This window comes from Diadema setosum, chromosome 13 (genome assembly GCF_964275005.1).
Source record: "Diadema setosum chromosome 13, eeDiaSeto1, whole genome shotgun sequence".
Lineage (NCBI taxonomy): Eukaryota > Metazoa > Echinodermata > Echinoidea > Diadematoida > Diadematidae > Diadema > Diadema setosum.
The window spans coordinates 36,114,810-36,141,889 of NC_092697.1; the positions used below are offsets into that span (position 1 = coordinate 36,114,810).

The window sequence follows — 27,080 nt, forward strand, 5'->3', positions numbered from 1 at the left end:
ATGACACAATTTGCCCAGAAACACAAAACCTGGAATTTTCACAATATTTCCATCATGCAACCTCTGCACTAAACATTCAATCATTGCAAATTCACCTTCATGAGCCAGATACCATTGGAAAAAAAATTGGGTTAAAAAAAAAAATGGAAGGAAACAAGTGGGAGCAAACAGGACATGTGTTGACAAACACCAAAACCATGTGATATGACACCTACATGGTTTCCAGGTACTGTGGTCTGTCAAATGTAACAGTAGTTTAAAAGGAACACAACAACACGAGGTAGACTGAACTTTTGAAACCATTTTTATGCAAGATGAGCACAAAATGATGATGAAATAGAGCGAAGTCGCACAAAAGTACACTTTACCCCGAACGGTGAGCCCACCTGCAATTCGGAATTTTGTGTTAAAAAATGTCAGTTGCAGGTCACTACCTGAGCTAATGAGCCCAACACAAGGATGATCGGAAGTTGTATCAACTGTGGCATGCCTATCCCCCAGGTTCAAGTAAACTTTATGAAACCATGAAACCAAAATGAATTAATAAATAGATAGGTAAGTTAATAAACAAATAAATATATATATACGTACATAGATAAATAGATTTGAGTAGTTGAAGGTTCACAAGAAGAACATAGTTATCTTTGCTTTTCCAAAACAATGATATTGGTCAAAGTCATCCAATGCTGAGCAGATGATGCCATTGTCTCATAACAGTCTTTTCAGTATGTGCCAAAAAAGTTCATACATGTGTATATACATACATATTTATACATTTATATATTCATATATTTATATATTTATATATTTACATATCTATATATCTATATATCTATATATTTATATATTTATGTATTCATATATTTATATATATTTATAAATTTACATGTTTATATATTCATATATCTATGTATTTATATATTTATATATTTGAAGCTGGTGGTGGCAAGTATGAGCTACTACAACCCCTTCTTCTCAAAAGCCATCACCGCTACGTTATCACATTTATACACTACTTTTATCTTTTATGCAAAGAAAACAACTTTGTTCTTGTTGATTTTGACTACAAGATTAAGGAAATTTTGTAGAGATTATTGTGGAGGTCAAAGAGACATGATGTGAGGTGGTGTGCATCTAGCAACAATACATTTTTGACACATGTGCATTTCCTTATCAGTAGCTGAAAGAGAAATGATGGAAGTGTGTGACAGGAGTGACTAACGATTTATATCAGTATCATAAACTGTCTATGCTGGGGGAGCGGTCTGTCTCATAAAAACATAACTGCACTAAATTTGGAGTTACGAATAACTGTGACAAGGAAGCAAAGTTGAAGAGATATATCAATACTCTGAAGTAAGGATAAAAGAAGAAGTGATGAAGTATGGATCACTTTCACAACATGCTTCAGCAAGATGGCTTAATCTGGAATAGACTTTTCTGTTTGCTTTGATTTGATCACAACATGTTGTATTAAGGACAGCATTTGACATGGGTACTACAAAAACATGGCCCTTTACTACTCTTTTTTAATTTGAGGGGGAATTCCAATGAATTGTTTGATCTTTGTTGCATTTTAGTTTTTTGTTTTCTTCCAGGGTGTACAATGGAATGAGTCAAACCTGCTAATAAAAGAAATGTGATTCATGTATTATCTCACCCTGGTTATGAAATGATGTAACATACTGTGTGATCAGCATTGTTGTTCCAAACTTCTAATTTTAATCCTGAAAATAGACTTAAAATGAAACTTGAGTTAGACTATGAATGACTGATTACGTAGCGACTATAACCCCCTGTAGGCTCTATGCTTCTTTCATGATTGACCAGCTGTAGGAATCATGCACACAGATTTTTGTTGTTGTTGTTGTTGTTCTTCTTCTTCTTCTTCTTCTTCTTCTTCTTCTTCTTCTTCTTCTTCTTCTTCTTCTTCTTCTTCTTCTTCTTCTTCTTCTTCTTCTTCTTCTTTTTCTTCTTCATCTTCCTCTTCCTCTTCTATTTCTTCTTCTTCTTCTTCTTGTGGATGAACAATCACAATGAAAATGCCCTGTTACAAAAGAGATGAATGCCAGGTGAGAAATTTGGGATGCCATGAGTTTGAGAGAAAATGGGTTTATAGGATCTCTTTTGTTTTGTTTATTTCATTTTCCATAGCTGAGAAGACGGCTGGATAGCCTAAATTAGGCTGCACTAGCTGGTCTTCCACAGGGTCCAGTTGGATTGTTTTCAGCATCTTATTTTGATTAGGTAGCCACTTAACCTTGCCAATACAGATGCTGCAAACACTTTCCATGTGATTCCATGAATGGGACAGCATTTATTCATTAAATTTTTGAACAGTTTATACTTTTAGAGCGCCTTTTCAACTGGATACAAAGCACTACGAGATGTTATCCCTGGTTGCCATAGGAGATTACCAGGCAGTGACAGTACAAGTCCAGTGCATATAGGGATATCAAAATAAGTAGGTTTTAATATTTTGTTTGAAGGGATATGGTGTTTGTGATGATTTCAGGAGGGAGCTTATTCCACAGCCTAGGAGCAGTAGAGGAGAAAGCTGCATCGCCAGCTAGTTTGTTGGGGAAATGCCAAAGTTCCATCTATTCATGACTTTTCTTACATCCTTGAGAGTTAAATTTGGTGTTCCAATTCCAAATCTTAGAGAAAACCTACAGTTTTGAGAATCCTCAACAGGATTTTTCATGCAGCAATTTCACAGAATGTTGAGTCACAAGAAAACCAAGAAAACGAGGAAGCAACACTGGTAAATGTCACAGCAACTGTCCTATTTGGTTAACACCACTAATGAAATCTGGCAGCTGATAACCTAACGAATGCAAAATTGAAAATTACATTGTACCTCATTTTCCCTCTATTACTTGCCTTTCATTCCAGGTTTTCTAACCCATTCCATACTGAATTCTGAAATGCCATAGACTTAATACGCAGGCCACCAGGTTCCCGTACAGAACGGGTTAAGAGAACTTCTTCTTGGCAAACTTTGAGGGGGTCTCGAGATCTCGGACATCAGCTCCTCTTAAGAGGGTAACCGCATTCTTAGTCATGGTAAGACAACCATCAGTCAAAGGGCTTAAAGAGCCACCCCCTTTGGCCCCCCATGTCCCAGGCAGACACATGCCCAATTTGGGGGCAGATTAATTCATCAGCCAGCCATCCAACCCCATTATGGCAGTTCGATTAAACAGAGCAAGTGTCGGCATCTAATTACAGCAGACGCCTGGCCCGCGACCAGACACAACAAGATCACTCACATAAATGAAGTGCAATTTACGACTTCACCCCCTCGATGATTATGCGCACTTACACACACATTAAACTTGATACCGACCACATAATCATCTCGGCTAGGGCCACAATCTAATCAGATTTTAATTCCTGGTTTTGAAAGTTCCAACTTTGCAATTTTCGGGCCATTATGATGTTAGCACAGCATCAAATTTCGATTTAAGTAGGGTTATCAGGAAGATGATAGGAAGAAGTGGCTTGTTTTAGCATGTACTTTTCTTTTATAACCTTTTTGAGGCAATGAGCAATACTTTCAGAGAAAACTTCAAGAGAAAGTTTCACACTTGTTCCACATCAGCTTTTGAACCTGAACAACTCCTAGCATTGGCTGACTGTGCAATAGGGTTTTCTTTTTCTTTTACTCTTTCTCTCTAAAAAAAAATGAAAAAAAGGCTTTGGTTTTGACCCTATACAAGCTACAGTTCCGGGATATATTTTACTTCAAGTTGGATAGTTTGTCCAATATCATCCAATCACATGCACACACAAAAAAGTATCACTATCTACTGCCCTTTGATCATCCTGACAAGTTTGGAATGTACTTTACCGGTCGTTGATATTGTTTTGTTTATTCGTTTGTTTTGTCTGCTAGTTTTGTTTGTTTGCTTTCCACAAGTGATTATGAAACAGCCAGATGTTGTAGATGAGAGATATTCAAAGAACTCTTGCATTAAAACTTGCACTGCTGGTATATTGAATAGAACTGAATTAGGGTGCCAGAAAATATTGTTCAAGCTCCCACCACATAATGCACAATACACGTACATGTATATTGCCCTGTCACCAAGTGTTACATTTTTTCATGTTTAAAGCAATCAGACCATCTGATATCCTGTAATAAAATTCACACCGTTGTCAGGACTTCATCGATTTCTACACACTTCATTGCTTGTATTCCAGTCATAGCTATCTGAATGTTTTCCAGGGTATTAAAGTATGCCTTGTACATGTAGTATGGGCACATTGACTAGTGTTGCCCAAGTCATGCAGTGAGTCTGCACATTTAACATGTTTCAAACTCCATGGGATTTCTGATGTTTTACGAAAAGTTCTGCAAGAACAGGCTACAGCTTAGATTAGCAGCCGACCTCCAAAGCGATTACGTCGACACTCCCGCAGTTGAGAGCAGACAAAATACGATCCAATACTTGGGAAAAGGGGAAAAATGAGAAAATAAAATTATCAAAGCTGAGTATTATTGGGCATACTTTACTACATGGTGTAGACCATCCAAAGATGCAAAACATGTTACATTTATCTTATGTATGTGCAATAAAAAAGGAGCAATTACCACAACGTAGACCCCATCCCTAGGGGATGGTTAAATGCATTGAATGCATTTGTGCAGACACAGCTCTCCTACTGAACTGGACCTCCTTTGATTATTCACTTTGGCTGACCCTCTGGTGATCAGTGAGAGTAAATTGAGTCCTAACAAACACACACCCTTGACATGCACACACAAATCTACATTATTTTGATATATTCAAGTATACAACTTTCAGATGCTGCTTTGCACCTATAATTAAAGAGAGAGTTATCTGCCAGCAATTCAAAATCACAGCTGATGTCACGTCAAGGGACCAAACAAACTTTGATTACGTGTCCATATCATGGGGATAGGCTTTACGGAAAAGGCCTTCATCTCTTTGAATGCATAAAGATGTTCATTACTGCAAATGGCATCATGTGTCAAAGATCTGCATTGTAGTACATTTTGTCTCCATATTGGAAAAAACAAACAAACAAACAAACCTCGAGTGGACATGCCAGGTCTACTGTGCCCATGGTCATCATCTTACAGTTACATAAAGAGCAGAGTTCAAACATAGATGAAATACCGTCAAAGTGAATGAATTTTCTCCTTTTATTTTATTTTTTTTTTTGGGGGGGGGGAGGGGAGGGGGGGGGTTAACAATCTTGTCAACCCTTGTTTGTTTGTTTGTTTGTTTGCTTGTTTGTTTATTTATTTATTTCGTTTGGGTTTTTTTTCCTACTACTGTTGGGTACACATGCCACAATGTTACATGAAATAGTAATTTCTGTACTTCATAATATTCATGGTTTGAATAATGACGATGTATACTCAATGTTTTGAGCGATCCATGTATTACAAGCCTAGCTTTTTAGTGGACCACTCTTTTCCCATACCTGTTTTGTTTTTATCCTTCAAAGCAGGCATAGGTGCATGTCCTTAGTTAATACTGCTTATATTATATCTTGTTATGTACTATGCGATTCACCTTACGTTTTGTATTTCTTTTCTCCTTGATTGAAATTACTCAAACAGAGTGATTTTTTTTTACACATTTATGCTTTTTATTATATTATATCATATTATATTATATTATATCATATTATATTATATTATATTACATTATATCATATTATATTATATTATATTATATTATATTATATCATATTATATTATATTATATTATATTATATCATATTATATTATATTATATTATATTATGTTATATTATATCATATTATATCATATCACATCATATTATATCATATATCATATCATATCACATCATATCATATCATATCATATCATATCACATCATATCATATCACATCATATCACATCATATTATATCATATATCATATCATATCACATCATATCATATCATATCATATCATATCATATCATATCACATCATATCATATCACATCATATCACATCATATCATATCATATCACATCATATCACATCATATCATATCATATCATATCATATCATATATCATATCATATCTTATCATATCATATCATATCATATCATATCATCATATTATATTATATTTTGTGTCACTCCTTGCTGGATGGAAAAATAAAAACTGAATTGAACTGACTTGAAAACCTCATTACAAATGTTGCCCTATTTTACAATGACAGACTAAACCTCATGACAGAAAGTTTGTTGTGGCATAAAGCAAGAGAATGCGATCATATCTTCTGAATGCCTTCATAAAGAAGAGGAAATACTGACTTCTTTATGAGAAAAAAATGTTTGCTCCAGGTAAACTTGACACAGAAACAACCTAACTATAAATATGTACAATGAAATGTATACTGGGAATATCTAAAAATATAGATATTAAAAGTTACTAGTGTCAGTAACTAAAATATGAATCTCATGTTGGCTAAAATTGCCCCTGAAACCTCCTAGATAAAAAATATTCCCAATATTAGTTGAACTGATCTGACTACGTTGCCAATTCTTCTGTTTATACTGTATGCACGGCCACTCTGAAATATGCCTTGGCCAAGTACAAACGGGTCAAAGGAAATGTAAAAGAATGGAATTCTGCCTAGTATAGATGAGAAATGTAACACAAGAAATTGACCTTGGCACAGCCAGTATACATAAGTGGGTTAGTGGAAACAGACCCCAAAACAAGACAGGCAGTGGAGAGTACTATTACTACAGCCAGCATCAAACTTTGTGCTTTCAAGAATGATTCTACGAGCAGTCTTTGGGGTAACAGTCATCGGGGAAGACCTGTGGGGATCAAATGTTATGGCCTAAAATCACTAATGTTGTTTAAAACAGACCCATTAATAGTCAATAGACTATTCAAAAACTAAATGCAAAATATGCATGCACAGCACAAGCATGTTCGACAAATTTATACACATCTGACTGTTAACCCGTTGAGGACGAACTGATTTTGCTACAACACACATTTCCCATAGCCAAGTGCCCAAGTACATTCGTGACTTGTCCTAAACGGGTTAACATGTAAAAACACCTCTTGGCACAACATTTGGAGAAGCATTCTTCATCTCAAAGATAATATAATATGGTCTCTTCATAAATGGGTAGCCTCTTCAGCATTGCCACTGTTCTACCAGAAGGCCTGCCACTACTATTATTACCCTACTACCAATTGCCAGGTTCCCATTTATACACCTGAGTTGAGAGAGGCTTGGTGGGTAAAAACATCTCGTTCAAAGACATAGGCACTTGACGGGATTCCAACTTGGAACATCTGACTGAAAGTCAAGAGTCTTATCTACTATGCCACAGTGCCCACCAATGAGGATATTGTCCTATCATTACAATTGATTTGATTTGATATACTGTATACGCCATATATTTCGCGAGTCTAAATTTTCGCGAATTGGGACTTCCCGACAATTACGCGAGTGGTTAAATTCGCGATCGTGGAGTCATGTACTTAACGGAGAAATGCATACACGTACGTCACATTTATCTCGGTATTAGAGTCAATATTTTCGCGTGTTTTTAATTTCGCGAATAGCAGCTGACTCGCGAAATTCGCGAAAATAAAAACCTCGCGAAATATTCGGCATATACAGTAATTTGATTTATTGGTTCCGGCCTGTATTATCATTGTACCTTTAAATATTCATCATTCTTCACGGAATATGGTTACAATGCTAGCAAGGTGGATAATTACAGGGAAATATCATGCCCCACAGACACATCTTGGGTGAGGAAAACAGGAGATGGAAGAGAAAACGGAACATCTCTCCCGTTTCCCCGCAAGATGAGCACAATGGAAAATGTGGCCTGCCACAACAAGTGGCTTCATGGTTAATAACACGACACCTGTTCCTCCCACTAATTCCTCCTGTCTCCAGTTCACTTGACCAGCAAGTCGGTGTGAGGAACACAAGAAACTTGACGAGGGGGTGCCTCGGTAGTCTGTCGTCCAACAGACCCAAATTCGATCGAGGAAAGAGCTCTCACATGAGATTGTCTGGTGGTTATGTAATTAGCATCACCTGATGAACCAGAGTGCATGAGGAGTATAGTAACTTGATCAGTTAATCATTCTTGATCTCTCTACAGATGCAGATTGATAGAGTGCATGGGATGTCATTTGGTTTGGGGGACCAAGCAAGGAGCTTGAGGTAAGGTTTCCTGGGAGGCTTTGGAAGACAGGGTGTTGGGGGAGAGGATGGGGGGAAACTTTGAGGGAGGGGGGACGGGTTGGCAGGCATTGTTGCACCCCAAACCTCCTGCTTGCTGGGTTAACGGACGGGATATGAGTCAGCTTGACGTGGCTTGGCAAATTAAGGGGAAGGGGAAGAGCTTAATCCGCCTGGTTTGGGGGACATCACGATGAGCTGAGGGGGGGTGCCGCTGCTACCTCAATGGCCGCACAGGAAATTGGACCTGATCGGGCAGCCCCTGGGCTCGGCGAAAAACGTGCAAAACAAAACATGCCTTCTGTCACCAAAGAATAGCACAGGGGTCAGCTGGTGCATAAGTGAAAACACATGTCTTCCGGGCAGTAATTGTTGTAGCTTCGGCAGAAGACTTATCTTGGTCTCTGTCTTTCTTTTCTTTCTCTTTTACATGTATCTATTTTTTTCCTGCTTTAGTTGTTAAAATTTTAAAGTTTTGAAAAGCTGCTCTTGACAGGGTCTGTTCAAGACCTCAGGAATAAGCAATTGTTCCTGAAGACAGAGCAATGAATGACCTTTGAATCAGCCAAGACACTGTTTGCTTGCGTAACGATGTCTGTTTTAACGATGCACCAATAAATCACACTGGCATTTAAAAACAAACGTGAGCATCTTTATGTGCTGCATAAGTACCAGTATATGCATGCACTGACCTATACCTGGCAGTTCTTCTATAGAGAAAGTCAAGGATAGATCAACTACATCACCACTCCCTAGAACCACATCCTAGCAATAGTGAAAAGGGAGTAGAACATAATTTCTGTTCCTTGTCCAACTCCTCCACAAAAGTTTATAACTTCTTTTTTTTTCGCAGAACAGGTGAAAAATCAATTTAGCAACATAACTGATGCTTGGAGCAAATGTGTTTCACTGAAGAATCTAGGGTTCAAATGTGCAAATAGAGTGGAAACTGTTAAATGAACATCTGTCATTGCTACTGCAGGATTAGGAAACCAATGGAAGAAATCTTTATATATACGGGATTAGATAGGTTGATCTTCTTTCTTTCCAAAGCACCAGAAAGATGAAGGCATCGTTTGATGCATGCTCCAGATCTTGTGGTCTTGCTGCACATTTCTCTGTGAGGATCTACCGAAACAAGGGTCAGGGAATTAAGATTGAGGGTAAAGACACGGACACAAGTGGACTCTGACTAAGACACCACATTATCTTCCAGATTGTGGGGAGGAAGTTTGGTATATTCCTCCGCCGACCGCTGGGCCGCTTTCATTCATAAAGTGGAACCTCGCCGGCGTGAGTCACAAAACGTAGACCGAAGTCGCGGCATTCCTGCAAGCAAACGTGGCCTCGTGCACCTATCTCGTTGTGAATAATAGCATGCTGAGGAAATTCCTATGGGAATATGGGGGTTTGGGAACAGGGGTTTGAGGGAAGGGGGAAAGGAATGAAAAGGGAATGTTGGTTTGGGGAATTCATCTTGGTGCAGATGATAAAGTTCTGACCTGGCTTCCAGTCAAGGATTCAACTGTACACAGTCTTCACAGTTGTTGCCAAGTCAATTCTGCCTTTCACAATCTTAGCCAAGACAAAATTCTTGCACTATCAGCCCTATCAGATGTCCACAGTTAAGCACTTACAATGATGATTTGTTTAAAACAGTGGAAAAAGCATACACAAGGACTCTAAATGCCAGTGTTTTGTAACCAAGGGAGTACCAATGTCTCCAAACAATTGAGCATGATGCTATCAAAAAGTTATTTTCACTACATCAGTTACAGAGAAAGTTGGTAGTATTACTAGTAATGTTGCGCAGGTATGCGCTGCCAAAACTTATCACTTAATCAGGCCCCCTACGTCACTGAGCCAACTTTAGTTTACATGAGCTCCATCTGTTTCAAAGCAAATTTGTGCAAAAAGAAAAAAAGGAAAAATATCAACAACCCTGCCAAAAGTGGCGAGAGCTCTGGTCCGAGGGTGAGCATAGCTGTGAGCGAGCACCAATTGCACACAGAAATCACTCCAAGATTGGCACTAGATTCACATGTCATATGCCTGACAAAACAAAACCAAACAAAAACATTTGTAACAGCATCCAAAAATGGCATGTGGCGTTCGGTTCCACTCCATGCTTTTGCATGGCAGAAACCAACGCCACCCTGGTTCCACAGCACCATCCAGGTTAGATGTGGACTGAGGGGCTGGGCCCCAACAGAGCATGCTGTCCAAAATGGGATTAAGGGTCAGGGGTCGTGGGGGGGGGGGGATGTCATAGTGAGAGGACACGACCCTACAAGGGCTGTATAATATTTCACCTTCACATGCTTGTTGTCAGCTATGCACAACACATTAAATATTACTATCATAGAACATCACTGAAGAAATCTCCTTAACCCTCCCAAAAGATGTCAGGTAATGCCATACAAACCCATTCATTCAGTCCTTCACTTTTCCTCCACTGTTAACTTTAGAAATAACGCAGACATACAACTTTAAAACACATAGAATGAAACAAAACTATTAAAAAAAAAAAGCAGGACCATGCAATACGCCATCACACACATACACACACATACACACACATACACACACTGAAGGGATATATCCCTAGTATGGCAGGAGTTAGAAAATGCCACAGTCTTAAGTATTTAGATAGAAATTACATGAACACAATATCTCTTGTCATTGTTTCTCCATGACCTTTGAAAAACATTGGTTTCATTTTGGCTGCAATTCCTTGTAAGATGCATCTCTCTTAGCATAAAAAAGGAGGGGGAAAAAAACTTCAATCAAAGACTTAACTCAAACTTTAGAATACAAACATATAACTTCCTGTATCAAACAAGAGAATTATTTCACACAAAGGAATAATGCATTGTCATAATCAATGCAGACGCTAGCACATAGGGGAAAAAAAGTTAGGACCATTACAGCAATTTGATTTTCTTATTCATTTATTTTTTAACAGAGCCATGTGATGTTTGGTTGAAATGGATTTGTATTCAGGGCAGAATCTCTCATGTGCATTTTGTGTGATATTTTCCCATAAATAGTGATTGCATCAGAATTTAAGTATCAAGCTTTTCACACATGTATCCTCGAGATGTGGTTGATTCAGGCATACATCTCAGCAAAAATAATGTATCTATACTTTCCAGGGGATCACAGCTGGCTCAGGCACAATCCAATGGCTAATCAACAGTAGCTCAAAATGATGAACAAAATGCAACGCAGTCAAATTTCTCTTTTAATATACTAGCAAGCTAATTAACATCTACATGCTTGACAACTCTGTCTGGTCAGATGTATACAATGACAGGAAGAATCTGACAAATTTCATAAAGTGCACTGAACCTGACCCCACCGACAAGCGGCTCACCTGTGAACGGTCTCCGTCCATCTCCAGCCCAGCTGTTCCTACTCCCGTGGCCTGGCTGCCCCTCACGTGGCGAACACTGCCCTCTGTAATCTCTGAGGTGTCGTCCAGGGTGGAGGTGGCCTGGGAGGCGAGGGTCATGGGAGTGGAGGCTGCAGAGGTCATCCTGCTTGACCCCGTCATCGTGGCTGTGCTGCGCCCTGTCCAGGACTGCCCAGGGTTGAGTGCCATGGCTGTATTGCTCCTACCCCATCAGCTGTCCCGCACAGCACTGTACCTGGTCAAGTTCACAGTCAATATTAGACTAGGTTGATTTAAAATTCTATGCCAAAAAGCAATCTTGCAGAAAGCTCTCAACTCCCAGGACCTGTGTCTCAAACATTCATATTACTAGATGATTATCAACTCTTCCTTCTCTGTAAAGACATAACATTGGTTTGCTTTGTAATATTATTTGCACTGAACTGAACTGTGAAAAAAAGACAACCTAATATTCAGTAGATGATGATGCTTTACAAGAATGCTATTTGAGCAATGAATACCAAGCTTTTAATTACATTGTTTGCTCAGAATTAGGTCCCAAGATATGGCATTTTCTGCACAATCATTTCATATCAAACAGTACCATTCACAACCTAAACGTTGTACAAATGTATGTTTAACAAAGTCAGATTATAAAAGAAAATACAAAAGTTTTTGTGATGATAATGCCAGGCAAGAAAAGCATTTAGCAGGCATTTAACAATTTAATGTTTGTACTGATATACACTGTTAGATGCTAGAAATAAATATCATTGAGCTGAATTGAAACTGAATGAATTGAATTGAACTTATTTTCATATTTTACAAGAAACCCATATACAATACAACATATCACTGGACACACACAAAAAACTAAGAAAATGATCATATTACAAATCAAAACATGAAAAAATGTATTGCTACAAAACTAAAATGTAATGAATGAACTTTTGATATGAAAAATTTACTGGCAAATTTATTTTTCAGATTTTACTGTTCTCATCTGTCTAAAAAAGTACATTTTCAATCTGTAAGAACATTTTAGCTATCGCTAAAAATCTAACTCCATGATTTGAAATGTCCATAATTTTGAAATTTTCCCCCATTTTTAATCCTTTAAAAATAACTACAATGAATGTTGATCTTGACCCCTCCTTAGCGTGTTTGTGATACTCGCCTGTAGAGTTATTTGTGCCCCAGCGAGGCAAATATCAGAATATCACAACCGTGTCATCTCCCTCTTTATCATGGGAATTAACTGCATTAGGGGCAACAAGGAGGATTATGGGATTAGTGATAGCTTTTGGATCCGCTTCCATAGACTTGCTTCCTTGGTTCCACCATCGACTAATCCAACCAACACTCAAAAGCGGAAAAGGTCTATTGCTTCATCTCCTACCCCCCCCCCCCCCCATCACTTCAATGTAAGCATAGCAATTCTTAAACTTCAAGTTAAAGGCATAATTTACCATTTGCAGATAAAACAAAAACCCAGCATTAGTGCTTCAAAATAGTTCTAAAATGTGAGTTAGGGCTAGAAACAACCACTGTAAAAATTTGAATCCGTATAATCGATGTTAAGTGTTGTTAAATACACAAAATGTGAACAAAAGTTATAATAAAAATGTTTCCAGACTAAACCGTCTACAGTTACGGTTTATTGAAAAAAACGCTGATATCTCCGTATATCTTAGGCTTCATAGCAAAAATTATATATGGTAGGATGTTTTGTGATACAACAGACCTACACATATGCTTCAAATGTGATATCTTGAACATTTTTAAATCACTGCTCCCAAAGGTAAACTGGACCTTTAAGGTTGGTCAATTACCCATAAACAGTTAAAAAATATCACCTTTTTTAAAAATCATTTTTTTCCTGTAGATTTTCATGTTTTTTCATCTCAATGATTCTATAAACAATGCAACGATACTGCTCATTATATATATATATATATATATATATATATATATATATATATATATATATATATATATATATATATATATATATATATATATATATGAATCATAACAATGATGAAAGATGAAAACAGCTTTATTCACATGTAGAAATAATTTCTTCAAACTATAATAGTGCCTCTACTGGTTCCCTTGCCAACCTATAATGTATAAAGTGCTTTTATTTGTTTATTCAGTCAGTATTCTTAACCTAGGGTAGCCCCATCAGTGGTTTGGATTCCACAACAACTTTTAGTTGACTGGATTCGCATTAGCATTTCCAAGGCATTGCCGAGTCTTTCGAGTGTGCGGTCTTTCAACTCTGTAGTGAAACACGTCTGTAATCCTGAGTTCCAGCTGTTAAAATTTCCCCTAATATCCCCCTCAATCCAGAAATCCCCTCCAAATGCAGGCTTGGCAATGCCCAGTGCATCAAAGAATAAAATTAGTGGGATCAATCTTATGCTATACAAAAGAATGAAAAAAAAAAAAAGATGACAAGCATATGGACAAGGGGACATATATTTTGCAGCCAGCTTTATCATTAGTAGGGTCATTCACACTTAGGCAAAATACCATGATATTTCGCACAATATTCCGAAACGTGAGCGCAAAGACGTGAATTAATGCTGTATTTAGGGTGGCAATTCTAAGTTTGCACAAACTTTAATAATGAAAATGATGTAAAGAATAATAGACTAAGAATGTGAATGCAAAGGCCTTGCGAAATACCGTTGCATTTAGGGGTGGCAATTCTAATTCGGGAAAATTATGCATGGGACATGAGTGTGAATCCTGTCACGAAATACAGTGTAACACTCTTTGGACAGCAGCGTATAAATCTCATGTGACCTGACACACTTCTGTGTCTTCACAATGTAGGAGATATATTGCGGATGCACAGGGCTTTCCTCTGAGAGATGTACTTTCAGGCTAGAAACACCATTATGATGGTTCGCGATTGAGAATGATAGCAACTGAAATATTGCAGTTTTACAGGATAACTTTATTACCATGGTATTAAACCAACGTGAACACTGGCAACAAATTGCCATGGTATCTATCGCCATGGTAATTTCAATGTGACTGCACCTTACATGGGATACAGCACCTGTTACACAAGAAAGGTTTACACACCATAGACTGAACAGTGCATAGGCCCCAAGCTTTGGTCATTGAACCACTAAAAACAGGTGTATCTAGGTATCTAGGATCAGTAAAACAAATACATGTACCATGGTATGTATGCACACATGCACATACAAACACACATACACATACATCTTGAACAAAAAAAAACAACAACTCACATAATGATCATTAAAATCAGAATGGAAAAAGAAAACACACAGGATAGTTGAGCCAACATTTCAGACTCAGAAGTACAATAGGGCCACGCACTTTTGGCATCTCTACCCAGAGCGAGCTAAAATAGTCGCGAAGATTGGTGTCTGGTGTAATGCACTTCTTGGCCCATTGCAAACATCTTACGGTATTCTGATACCAAAATGACTCTCTTGAGGGGTCCATCCTTCCTATTCAAATTGACAAGTTGCATCTATTTTGGAACAACGCAATTTCAGCAAAAGCAACAGATGTCGGTGTTCCGCGTCGTAAAATCATGCCACATAACCCAGATACTCGTTGAAGGCATTGTTGGCAAAGAGGGAGGGAAGGGGGAGAGATGGCAAAAAGGGGGGAAAAGGAGGGAAAGTAAGTGGTTGAGAGATAGAAAGGGAGCGAGAGGGTGAGACAAAGGAGAAAATAATTTTTGAGGTTGTTGAAATGTTCCGTTTAACAGTATGGAGATGACTGCTACCATAGGAGAGTTGTGTGGAGTGAGAGCAGCTGAACTCAAATCTTTTTTGTTCTTTTTCTTAGAATGTGATGAGCATGAAGTTGAGAACAAACTGATGGACCTGCGCGCGTATCGATACATACTACGGAGGCTGCCGCGCTGGGTCAGATCAGACAAAAGTGGCTAATTGCCTCTGCCTGGCCCGCATTTGATGCGATTTCCTCCCAATCCTCGCGGCGGTGCCAGACAGCGGCAAGGCCGGGGACCTTGCGTGTCAGGCCTAACAATGGGATGCCACTTCCAATGACGGCCTCGCCGACCTGAAGACCTGGACCCCCTTAATCACTGCTCCCTTGGTGCTTTGCTGCTCGTTAGCAACATCACGCCAATCCCCTCGCCTCCAACAGAAATCCCAGACAAACATACACACGAAAAAAAAAAAATGAATAAAATGTTCCACATCAAATTGACTTCAACGTATCAAGAAAAGCAAAAGTAACTATGTTTCTGCAGGACTGATATCGATTTAGAAAAACAGCCACATGACAGCTACGGTACGGTCATATACCGCATCTTCTTATTCATATGAAAAGTAGGCCTACCCATGTATCAATGTGACTGATGTCAATTTAAAAAAATGAATGAATAAACACACCTACGTGATAGTTGTCATCATATAATTCATCTTCATATTTCTTTTTTCCTGACATTAGGATGGGAAACAAGGTGCTGACTCTGGAAGAAATTTTGATAAGTTGCAGACTTGGGATGTCTTAAGTAAGAATGAATGCACTGGTTGGGGCATTCATCAAAACACGCTCTTCCAAAGTGCATGACACAGGATGGAACATCGTACTGTGATTGATAGAAATGTGGATTTCCGACTGGCCTGCTGTTAGACTGTGCTGTAGTATTAAATTATTCAATACACAAACACGTATCATTTTTTTTTTTTTTATAAGAGGGTGGATGAATCCTTTAAAAATAAATCACTACATAATATCAAACTTACATTAGCTAAAGAGTGTGAAACCATCTGATTTGATATTAGTTTAGCCTTCAACTTTAATCTTAACAAAAAATAAAAACCTTTTCTGTATGAGTTAAACATTACGTTACCATAGTATCATCCATCATCAATGTCTATCCAAATTCAACATTGCTTGCAATTATGATTTTTCCCTCAAGAAACTGGCCGCATAACCCACTTAACTCTCATAATAGATAAACTTTTTTCAAAGTGCATGACCTTTTTATCTTTGGACAGATATTTTCCCAATCAATTAGGTGTTGCCATGACATACATTTCATATGCACTTATTGAACAAATGAAAATCTCTTTTTATTTTATTTCATCAGTTCTGACATTCTACTCTTGTCTCAATCTTATAACCAAATATTTACCTCAGTAGTTGAAGAGAAAAACAAAAAGAAAAGTTTTGATAAAAAAGTTAAGGTAAAAAAAATTTACCTTAAGTAGTTAAAGAGAAAAACAAGAAAAGTTTGGGTCTAATCCTGATAACAATCAGCATGTTGTAGAGGGTTTTTATTGTCACAATGGAAAAAAAAAGAGAATCTCTGCATTCCCATACCCATTAATGCAACAGGAAAAAAAAAATTTAAATGACTACATACCCTCTTGATGCCAATTCCTGCTTAGTCATTAAAAAAAAATCTAATATTTCTCTTCAATAGAAAGCAGTTGCTAGGAAAAGATCTTGTGAGTATGCATACAAATAACATAGCAAGCAAAGACTTATCTTTGCAAGACCCCTTATATATTCTATAATCACACCGAAACTGATTATGACAAATGGAGGGTGGTGTAGACCAATTACACAAATCGAGCGCATCAGTACAAATTCTGAAAGAGCTTTCCTTCTATGCTATCCTTGGCAAACATATACGGCAAAGAAAAGTGCATTCTGGACCGATCATTTTGTGAAAAACAGATCACATCAACTAATGGCAATTTGGATGGTGTGCATCATTTGTTTTATAATATGGAAATAGTTATGCAATGACTTGCCTATGGCTTTGGAGATTAATGATTCTTGACGTCAAGACATTTTATGTTGAGATGTTGTGACATATGCACAATGTTCCTAGCAGTTTCATATGTTGCTGCCCAGGGCCAACTGCTCAAAGAGAAACAAAAACTGTGATATGTCATTGGATAAGAATAATGACCAGACACCAGCAAACTTCTTTGATCATTTTGGAAAAGAAAAATAAATAAATGATGGTCCCAATGTACCTCTTAGTCCATCACTGATACTGGATTCACATCAGAAACTCATAAAGGTATACAGGTGGGCCCTCCTTTTCAAAAGTCCCTGGGATCAGTCTACAAAATACATGTTTTCATTGTGCGATATGAAATATGCAGCAGGTAATAGTAGATGTATCTTTTCACCAACAGCTTGTTCCAATCGAGAGGAAAGAAACTAGAAAATGGACGGGTTTTCTCTTCAATTAGGCTCTGACGGTGATGGATCTTTTCTCTCCTTGATTCTGTGAGCAGGATACATCGATTTCCTGCTGCATCCCACAGTGAATCAACCCCTCCCCTCCTTTTGTCTTAGCTACTTTCTCTTCTCTTCTTTTATTTTCCTCTTTTGCGTGGGGGGGGGGGGGGGGGGAAGGGAGGGGACGGCATGAGGGGGCGAGGGAATAATCCACAATGCTGGCATTCTGCTGTTATGCGGCTGCTTACCCTGGTAGCTTGGAGCAAGCATTCCCAGGGTAGTGCTGGAGGAGCTGAGTCACGCTAGCCTGACTCTAGCCCTGGCTGAAGGGGGCTTTTCTCTCGCTCCCTCTCTTCCTCATCTTCTTCTTCCTCTCCGTCTCTGGCAACACCACACTCACCTTGCACGTAGGATTCCCCACAACCGCATCCTCCCGAGCAATGAACCCCTCCCCCCCCCCCTTCCACTTTCTTCTATTGACAGAGAAAGGTGCAGGGCTGTGAGCGCTTCGCAGCGTTGTGACCGAATTCAGACAGGTAAGGTCTGCCCCTTAATCTCTCTATGGTCAACCTAACGCGGTCTTTCCGTTTGAACTTCCCCTGACCTCTCTCTCTCCCTGAAACTGGGCACCACATGGTTGCACATTTCTACTGGCCCATTCGGACAAGTAGACACGGAATGTTTAACAGGTTTGTGAACATAATGCATAGGGGAAAAATGAACTGTTGAGTGGTCAAATCGTTCATATGCCTAGTCAGGTCATTTGCTGTTGTTGTTTTTCTACATATTGATTACATTATTTGAAAAACGACGACATAATGAAACATACACTAGATGCAAATTTACACAGAATTAAAAAAAAAAAAAATGCTGCATGACATGGATTTTCCTACTTCGTAAATGGAAAGCTCGCTCATCTCACTCAAAATACAGGGTACTTTTTTTTTCTGTTAATAACTTCGGCATTACAGTCTCCCTCACATCTTGATACACTGAAGTTGTGTTTTGTCTGAGTGTGTGTGTGTGTCTGTGTCTGTGTGTGTGTCTGTTTCACGAGACTCAACATCACATTACAATGTAGGAAAAACATTTATTAAAACAAAGAACAAGAAGAAATTAGAAACAACAACAACAGTAATCCATGTTTTGATTTTTCTTCGCTCTAAAGATGTCTTGATAACATAAATTACATGTAGGAAAAACATTTATCTAAAAAAAAAGAAATTAGAAAAAAAAAACACAGGAAGCCATGTTTTGGTTTTCTTTGCTCTAAAGATGCCTTGATAATAGAAATCACACAGGGCATCTCTGTGGTGACTACAAGAACTCTTTTTATCCCAAAATTTCTGCCAGTGATGTTTGTCAGTTGCTGACACAATGGTAGATTACATCAGACACAGAGTCTTTTCTTCTGCAGCACAATATCCAGAGCAGCATTCCTTATTTTCCTATTTGCATTTAACTGTCACTAGGCCTATTTCCACACTAGTGGATTAATTTTATGGCAAATAGGCAGATACTCTGTTTTCTGATGTTCTCTGGAACAAGATTATTTGGATCAGACCCCTTCTAATGTTGTTCTGATCCACGGAAAATCTCCAGTTAAAACAGGGCTGGGATAAAAGAGAAAAGGAGCTTATAAATCCTTCATATAGAGAACTCCTTGTTTAGCACTCACAGATGAAGCTGCAAAATGGAAAGCTGAGTTGCAGGGATACATACAGCTTTGAGATTATTGAAAAGTTCATTCAGTTTCGAGCAGATTGGTCATGTCTAATTTAAAGGAAACAGATCCAGGTGGCAAATGGATCACCTCAGTTACCCACATAGGAATAAAAGCTACTTGTGGTTGAGGAAAACACATACCAGTGGCGTGACAAATACATGTATTGTTAATTTTATCCTCATCAAACAAGGTCAAACACAGGAAAACAGGAAGAGGAGATCTAGACAGCCTGCCGCTGCCTCACAATTCAGGAACACATTCCTATTCACAAGGGCTCTGTTATCGCTGGGAAATTCAGAGCCTTATTGGATGCCTATTTGTTCGCAAAAGGCTTATAAATGCTGTTGTATCTGTTGTAAAATGGTATAAACTATCATTTTGTGAAGATTAAATGCTTATCTCTATAGCAGATTGAAGAAAAAGATTGCTGAACAAATTTCATACCTAATTCTCATTTTAACATTACCATGTATACACCAACAGTCAAAGATATATCGGGGGCCGTTTGTTGAAAGCAGCCACCCATTTGTAATTTTCGTATGATTCTTAACATTGCATGAATTATCTTTTCTGGCCACTTGTGCATTCTTTTGTTGTTGTTGTTGTCATTATTATTGTTGTTGCTGTTGTTGTTGTTGTTGAATAAACATTGTGTTATCTATTTCTATGAGAATGCAGCTTGTGCTATATGATGCATCACGCGTTACCACATACCACGTTGTGTAGCGCCACCTCACGTCCACTCGAGGACAGCCGCAGAGAAATGCATGCACTGTGTGTGCGTGTACATAGTCATTCCCATGCCACTGCATGTTCTACTATGCATGAATGGTACGCTGCGCTAGCAATAGCGTGTGCTTCAGTGCAGTGCAAGTAGTGCAGTGCAGTGGCTAGTGCGCGCTAGCTCCATCACCAAAACAATTTCTCACTTTTTGGCACCCAGGGTACAACCTTAAAAAAAAAAAATAGTTCAACAAAATGGCTGATTTTTATTTGGTACCCCGGGATACCATTTATGTCATCATATGTTGGATAATGGAAAAATTAACAACAGATTGTTAACGTTAAACGTTAGGTGTGGTGTCAGTCTGACAATATTAAGTTTTGAAAGTGTGATCATAATATTCACACAATCATAGAACAAACATAGACATCTGATGGGTAAATGTAATATGAAGAATTTCATTTCTGGTCAGTTTCCCTCTGTTTAATACGGTTATAATAGAAAGCTGTCAGTAGTTGCATCAGCATATCAGCATAAATGTGTGAGCACTTCATTACAATCTGAGCTCCGACTGGTTTAGTGAATGAGAATGTAACAAAAAAGGCAGGTCCGAATATGATTGTCTGATGTAGTACTTTTGATAAGCGGCCTGACTAACATCTTTTTTCCCCATAGGAATACCTGTTTTCCTGTTCATCAATGCTGCATGACTGCACTGCAATGTGAATGAATCCTATTATTAGCAGAATATGATCAGTGACTGAACATTTGTGCCTGTTCCAACTACCAAGTCTATTGATGCGAGGGTACAGCTAGATTAAACATTTATTTTAAGGCAAATAAGCTAGACCCCAAAACCTCATTATAAACAAGATTACCCTGTAACTCACGTTAGTCTGTAACAATGATTAGGTAGAGCTACTTCAGAAATTTGAATTTTTGTCTTATTTGTTATAACAGTGTGTAGGTGTGAATTGACACTGTATTGTGACCGAGTTCAAACCCAAGTGTATCAAACTAAATTCAAAGGATACGAGAATCTAAATATGCCAACCCAAGGTAAATTTTACATTCTTAGCAAGATAAAGCCCAAACCCCCCAACAGTTAGATTTCCGATCTCGCTAGTTAGCACGAGGGTTCCCCCTAGTAAATGTCGATCAGGTACTTTCCCACCTCCCCTTTGTACTCATGCAACAGTTAGACGTCTAACTGTTAGTGTTCTACTTGAGCCTAGAACAATAACGTCTAGGCCTAAGTATTAATAGTAACCTTACCTCGTCTAACGTTAGATTCTAGAACTAGGTCTAGTAGAAGTACAGTCTCTACACTAATAATTCTAACGTTAAATGGTTAGTGAGTATAGGCTACTAACTGTTAGTTCATATCGTTTGTAATAGTAGCAGCATGTCGCTCGTGAATCTCTGAACGCATTGAATGATGGTGGTAGCAGACAGCGCAGACAGTATCAACATTAGGGCCTATAGCCTATGGTGTTATTACAGAACAACAAATGTACACAAGGTCAAGGAACAGTCGTGCCGACATGCGACAGTCTACTAGTTGGACACGAAACATGCATGAGATATGTATACCGTCACCGAGGATACAGAACACATTGGTTTCTACTACAATCCATCCTATACTCCTACATTGTATATCATGTGTAACGACGGCTCTACGAGATTGCAAAGAGCCGAAGCCGTAACCATCCACAACAATAAATCCAATAAATCGCATTGTTTACAAACGACACAAGTTCTTCTCACCTGTCAGCGCGTCACCTGATAGATCTTTCAAGTCAACTAAAATGCCATATATGGTCAACTACGTATGACGTAGTAACCCAAGGTTAATACGAGTTTTTGTTATGGAAATCGCTCTTCTTCCGGGTTACCCGGAAAAGACCCTGACGTAGCACGGAAGAGTTCATTTTGATAGTAGGAAAGAAAAAAATAATTGCGTACGTACAAATATCATTCATCACTCAGCAAAGTGCATCGCTGAATCATTATTTTTCCATCCATTTGAAACATTTAATAGTTGCTAATCTATTTTTTTGCTGTAGTGTGAAAACTATATTGCCAATTCTGTCTAGAATTTAATTCCCCGTCAATATCGAAAAATCTGAACGGTATGTGAAAAGCAATCCCCAGTGAAAAAATGGGCGAGTCTAAGGGCACTCAGCAAGCTTCTAGCACGCGTTCCCCGTTGAGATTGACATTTCACGGCAGCCAATCAGATAGCACCAAGCATGGGCCAAACTCACGTGTTACATCATCAGTGACCAATCACAGACCAAAGAATTGATGTCACTTGTCTTCTATCTATTTTCGGAAACGTTAGTCAGTGTATAAAACGTGAGTCAGCGTCGGGTCGGAAACGTATGCTACAATCTGTGATCTCGAGGCAGGACATGTTCGCTCTATCGTAAACGTATTTCTTACTGCTGGAATCCCGCCTCACAGTCAGACCTACAGTGACTCAGACTTTGCTTCACACAACGCTACCGAAGGCTCACAACTATTTGTATGTCAGGTGAAAGCGGTCGCAGAAAAATGGAGACGCAGTTCTACGAAGATTCTCACAATCCGTGGCTGAGCAAGAAGAAATGCATGACTCTGGATCTGGACACGGGCAAGCGCAAACTCACGGCGGCTGTGCTATCGACGCCCGATGTTCAGATGCTGAAACTTGCCTCTCCTGAACTCGAAAAAATGATTATTTCCCAGCAGGGAACAGTGTGTACTACGCCAACCCCAACTCAGTTTATCTGCCCGAAAAACGTAACCGAGGAGCAAGCCGCCTTCGCTCAGGGGTTCGTCGAGGCATTGCAGAGCCTTCACCAGCGGAACGACCCCTCCGCAGCCGACACCGAGTCTGTGAGTGATGATGGGTCTATCTGCGACCAAGACGCGGCTATTGTTACGACGTTTCAGCAAATTATCCCACAGACGACTGTCACGAGCATGACAAGTGCCCCCACATCTATCTTCAACCCTGCTATGCCTACAACGACAACTCTACCTGGTTCAACCGCCAGCCTAGCCACTCACAATTCCATGCCTCCAGTCACGGCGGACTCACTGACAGGTGGCTGGTCGAGAGTCGCTGCCATCAAGCAGGAGCCAGTGAGCGAGGAACCGCAGACAGTTCCCGTGTTTCACGCCAGTAACCCGCCGATGTCGCCCATCGACATGGAGACGCAAGAACGCATCAAAGCCGAACGTAAGCGACTACGGAATCGAATCGCCGCAAGTAAGTGCCGCAAGCGTAAGCTGGAACGCATCGCCAGGTTGGAAGACAAGGTCAAGGAACTCAAAGCTCAGAATTCGGACTTGTCGAGCACTGCGACGAAGCTGCGAGAGCAGGTGTGCCAGCTGAAGCAAAACGTCATGGAACATGTGAAAAGTGGATGCCAGGTCATGCTTGCGCAACAACTGGCATTCTAAACTGGAATATATCACAAGATATTGCGTATGGACTCGATGCACAGAGAAAGTAACTTTACATGTTCAGTGGTGATTTATCATCTGCTGATATAATGCATGTATGGTTATCTGTTTTGTTTTATTGTTTTTTTTTAAACATGTTCAAAAGTTTTACACACCTAGAATGAATGTCATATTCTGTGTACTGTACTGGTTTACAGTCCATATCATATTCACTTCTAAGATGACAGAGCAGGTTTATTATGTGGAAAAGCTGGGGCAGGAACCCACAAGTATTCCTAAGCTGTAGATCAGGAAAATAAGAGTAATGTAAGCTCTCCAGTAGAATTATATGTGTCAAATGTACCTGTAGGCAGACTGGAAATTTTGCAGTACAGAGCAGAGACACTGCTCCGATGCTTGATTGTAAATGATTGTATTCCGCCCAGTAAATGACCCAACCATGTCCCAATAAATGGACGACTAAATGTACCGTCTACTTAAACTTGCCCATACATTTCAATTCAGTACTTTGGTAAAAAGAGAGAAAAGAAAAAGGGACTACTGTCTTTGTGTAACAAATGAACCCAGAGTGTGCATGTACTTAGCAGTCCAGTTTTGTATTGGTTTGGCCCAAACAGAAGAAAGAAGTGAAAAAGAGTATGGAAAGAAAGATGATTGTGTATGACACACCAAGAAGATATCAAATTGTATAGCATACTGCACATAGTTCGCAGAAAGATATTAAGAGGAGTTCTAATCAATATATGATTTATGATGGAGAAATTGTCTTTCAAAATTATTTGTTCCGTTTTTGTTTTTATATATCTGTTGTGATCTCTTGTGTCAGAATTTTCCAAATCTTTTATTTTGTGATAAGGTCTATGACAAGCAAATTGTATATTTGCCAGAAATTACTACTCAGTTTGTGATACTTTACAAGAGGCAAGCAGGGAATAAGATGCTTGAGATATTTGAGTTCTGTCTGTTGTGAATATATTGCTAAATCCTGCAACACTTCTTTTGCCATGGTTCAATCATGTCTGTTCCTGTCTGTTTCTTCTTCAGGATTTAGTTCTGCACATGTTTTTAACCTAGTCTGGCCCCAGGTCAGAGGACAAATCTTGTCTCGCAATGTTTGACACAATGCCCTTTCTTGCAATTTTTTACAAGCTTAAGATGCGAAACTTTGACCTGTTTTTGCTCTAAACAGGACTTTTGCTTAAAATTTTGAAAGAGATGTACGTGAGTGACTGCTAAAAATTTGAAAAGAAAAAAGCAAACAATTGTTTTCACGAGTGTCACATAATGAGTACTGTGTATCTTGCACATTTCTTCAGACTGTAACATGTCTGCATGGACTTTTCATTCAGTATTACTTTTAGTTGCTGGTTCAAATGCAGGCAGATAATGCAAATGCACTGCTAGACTGGAGGTAAACATGTATATTCAGTACCTTGTGAGTTTGATGGTACTACTACTACATGGAATCTTAACAGTTGATTAGCTGCAGAATGTTTCTTTTCAAGGAGTGGATATCAGAATTTGTCTTAACTTTCTACTTTTTTGCAATAACTTCGAAATGTGACATAGAAATTCCTTTCTTCCAGTGATTGAGTTTGTTTTGTTTTTGTTTTTTATAACAGAAAGCATTGTATATTCCATGTACAAGAGTGCATGATTAACTTCTGCCATTGTCATTTTTTCACAAGTTGCCATGCATTGTAAAAAAAAACAATATGAAAACTACAGCTTCATCACAGCTGGATAATAAAAAAAAAAAAGAAACATTAACTTCTTGCTTGCATTTGTATGTACTGGTACATTGTATATTATTATTGTGCATGATTTGTTGGTGGTGTGTGATATGTGCGAGTGTACAATATGCGTGAGTGTACTATGTCCTAAACGTAGTACATGTACTATTAGTTGACTGTGATGCGAGTCATCATGTGAGATCGTCTACTACACTTGTATGTGAAGATGTGTGTATAAGAAGATGTGTGTATGTGAAGAGGGTTTGTCCCTGCAAGTGTTAGAATAGGTCTGATCGTGAAACAACTGGACAACATGATGCAATTGTCATGTGTATATGTGATGCAAGGTTGGTGAATAATTTCTGTGAATTAAACATAAAATGGAAGTTGGTGATTTCAGCTTCTGACAGAAAAGTAAAGAAGCATCCCCCATTAAACTTCCAACCATTTTTGTAAACTTTTCTGGTAGAGAAAAAGAAAAGCTGCACCACATTTCATCACATTTACCCTCAGTTTACAATTGTATCTGGTAAATATCAGTGTATATACATGAGGAGAAAAAAAAAGATTGTGCAATAATTTTTCCAATTTGCATGACCGAACAATTACACAAGCTGGTGATGCTTCAGTGCATAATATGTCTGTACCAAGACCTACCTGTCGTAGATTTTCATGGGGGTGGGGAAGAGAGACATATTTTGTAACCATTGCATAATGTACATACACTGTTACTAACGAAAATTGCACCTTTCTACACATCAAACATATCGATTACCAAGCAGCAGCTGAGTGATATCAACACCGCGAAAATTTCCACTTTTACAGTAATTTCATTCACAAGCACCTTCGGTACTTGTGATTGGTGCACCTTCAAAAAGTAATTTGATGACATACACTGCACCAAAAACTCATTATTTAGTCATAAGCATGGAAGAGTCAACCAATTACAGTCATGCAGGTCTGCCATTATGTACGTTTTCAATTCAAAATCATGAATGTAAAGCGTCAGTCATGATGACTAGAAAAAAAGGCTTAATAATGGAGAGACAGTTCTTCTTCTGGAATGGGGATTCCCCAACAAGCTTTTTACACCACATGTATTTCCTCTTCTATGCAGATCATTGGTAAATACATGAGCCTGAAATATGCATTTGATGTCCATTTGAATTTCATGCAATCTTTGATCCATATACATGTATATTCATTTAGCACAATTTTTAATGGCTTGATTTAGAAGGATTGTCTTAAAATTAAAGAAAGTAAGTGTGGGTTTGTAAGTTTGTTTGAAACACTGTCATCAATCACCCATATTTTCAAGAGAATATTATATTGCCAACATTTCTCTTTGGGGAAGGGTCAAAACTTCGAAACAGGATGTTTCAGATTGGTATATGTCCCCGATGCTCAGCGGATAATGTTTTTATCTATTATGTACATGTACATATGAAACCTGGCCGGAAGACATTGTGAAGTGCGTGTGTGTTGTGGAACATCTATTGAGATATAATTTTTATATCTCTGTACTCTACGGTGTACACGTGTACCACTATAATGTATACCTGGCGAGCATGTATTATGTTGACATGGTACATGCTGGTATGTATTTC

The 27,080-nt window shown here is 38.6% G+C and overlaps 2 protein-coding genes across 2 annotated transcripts in view; one reads left to right on the plus strand and one right to left on the minus strand.

Annotated features, from left to right (window-relative positions):
* LOC140236750 (mutS protein homolog 5-like) overlaps positions 1 to 22,081 on the minus strand; it is a 181,612-nt gene extending 159,531 nt beyond the window's left edge. Inside the window, exons 1-2 of the mRNA XM_072316678.1 lie at positions 22,055 to 22,081; positions 11,592 to 11,859 (exon numbers count right to left, since the gene is read on the minus strand). Coding sequence (XP_072172779.1) covers positions 11,592 to 11,819 — 228 coding nt within the window. The 5' untranslated portion in view covers positions 11,820 to 11,859; positions 22,055 to 22,081. The remainder of the gene's footprint in view (positions 1 to 11,591; positions 11,860 to 22,054) is intronic.
* A 599-nt stretch (positions 22,082 to 22,680) lies between these two features.
* Positions 22,681 to 25,496, plus strand: LOC140237334 (transcription factor Jun-like). The gene has a single exon (XM_072317271.1). It carries the CDS (start codon positions 22,817 to 22,819, stop codon positions 23,735 to 23,737), a length of 921 nt encoding a protein of 306 aa, XP_072173372.1. The 5' UTR covers positions 22,681 to 22,816; the 3' UTR covers positions 23,738 to 25,496.
* Positions 25,497 to 27,080: the final 1,584 nt, after the last annotated feature.

Excerpts from the sequence above, each read along its gene's own strand:
- LOC140237334 (XM_072317271.1), top strand. The coding sequence starts at position 22,817 with ATGTCAGGTGAAAGCGGTCGCAGAAAAATGGAGACGCAGTTCTACGAA.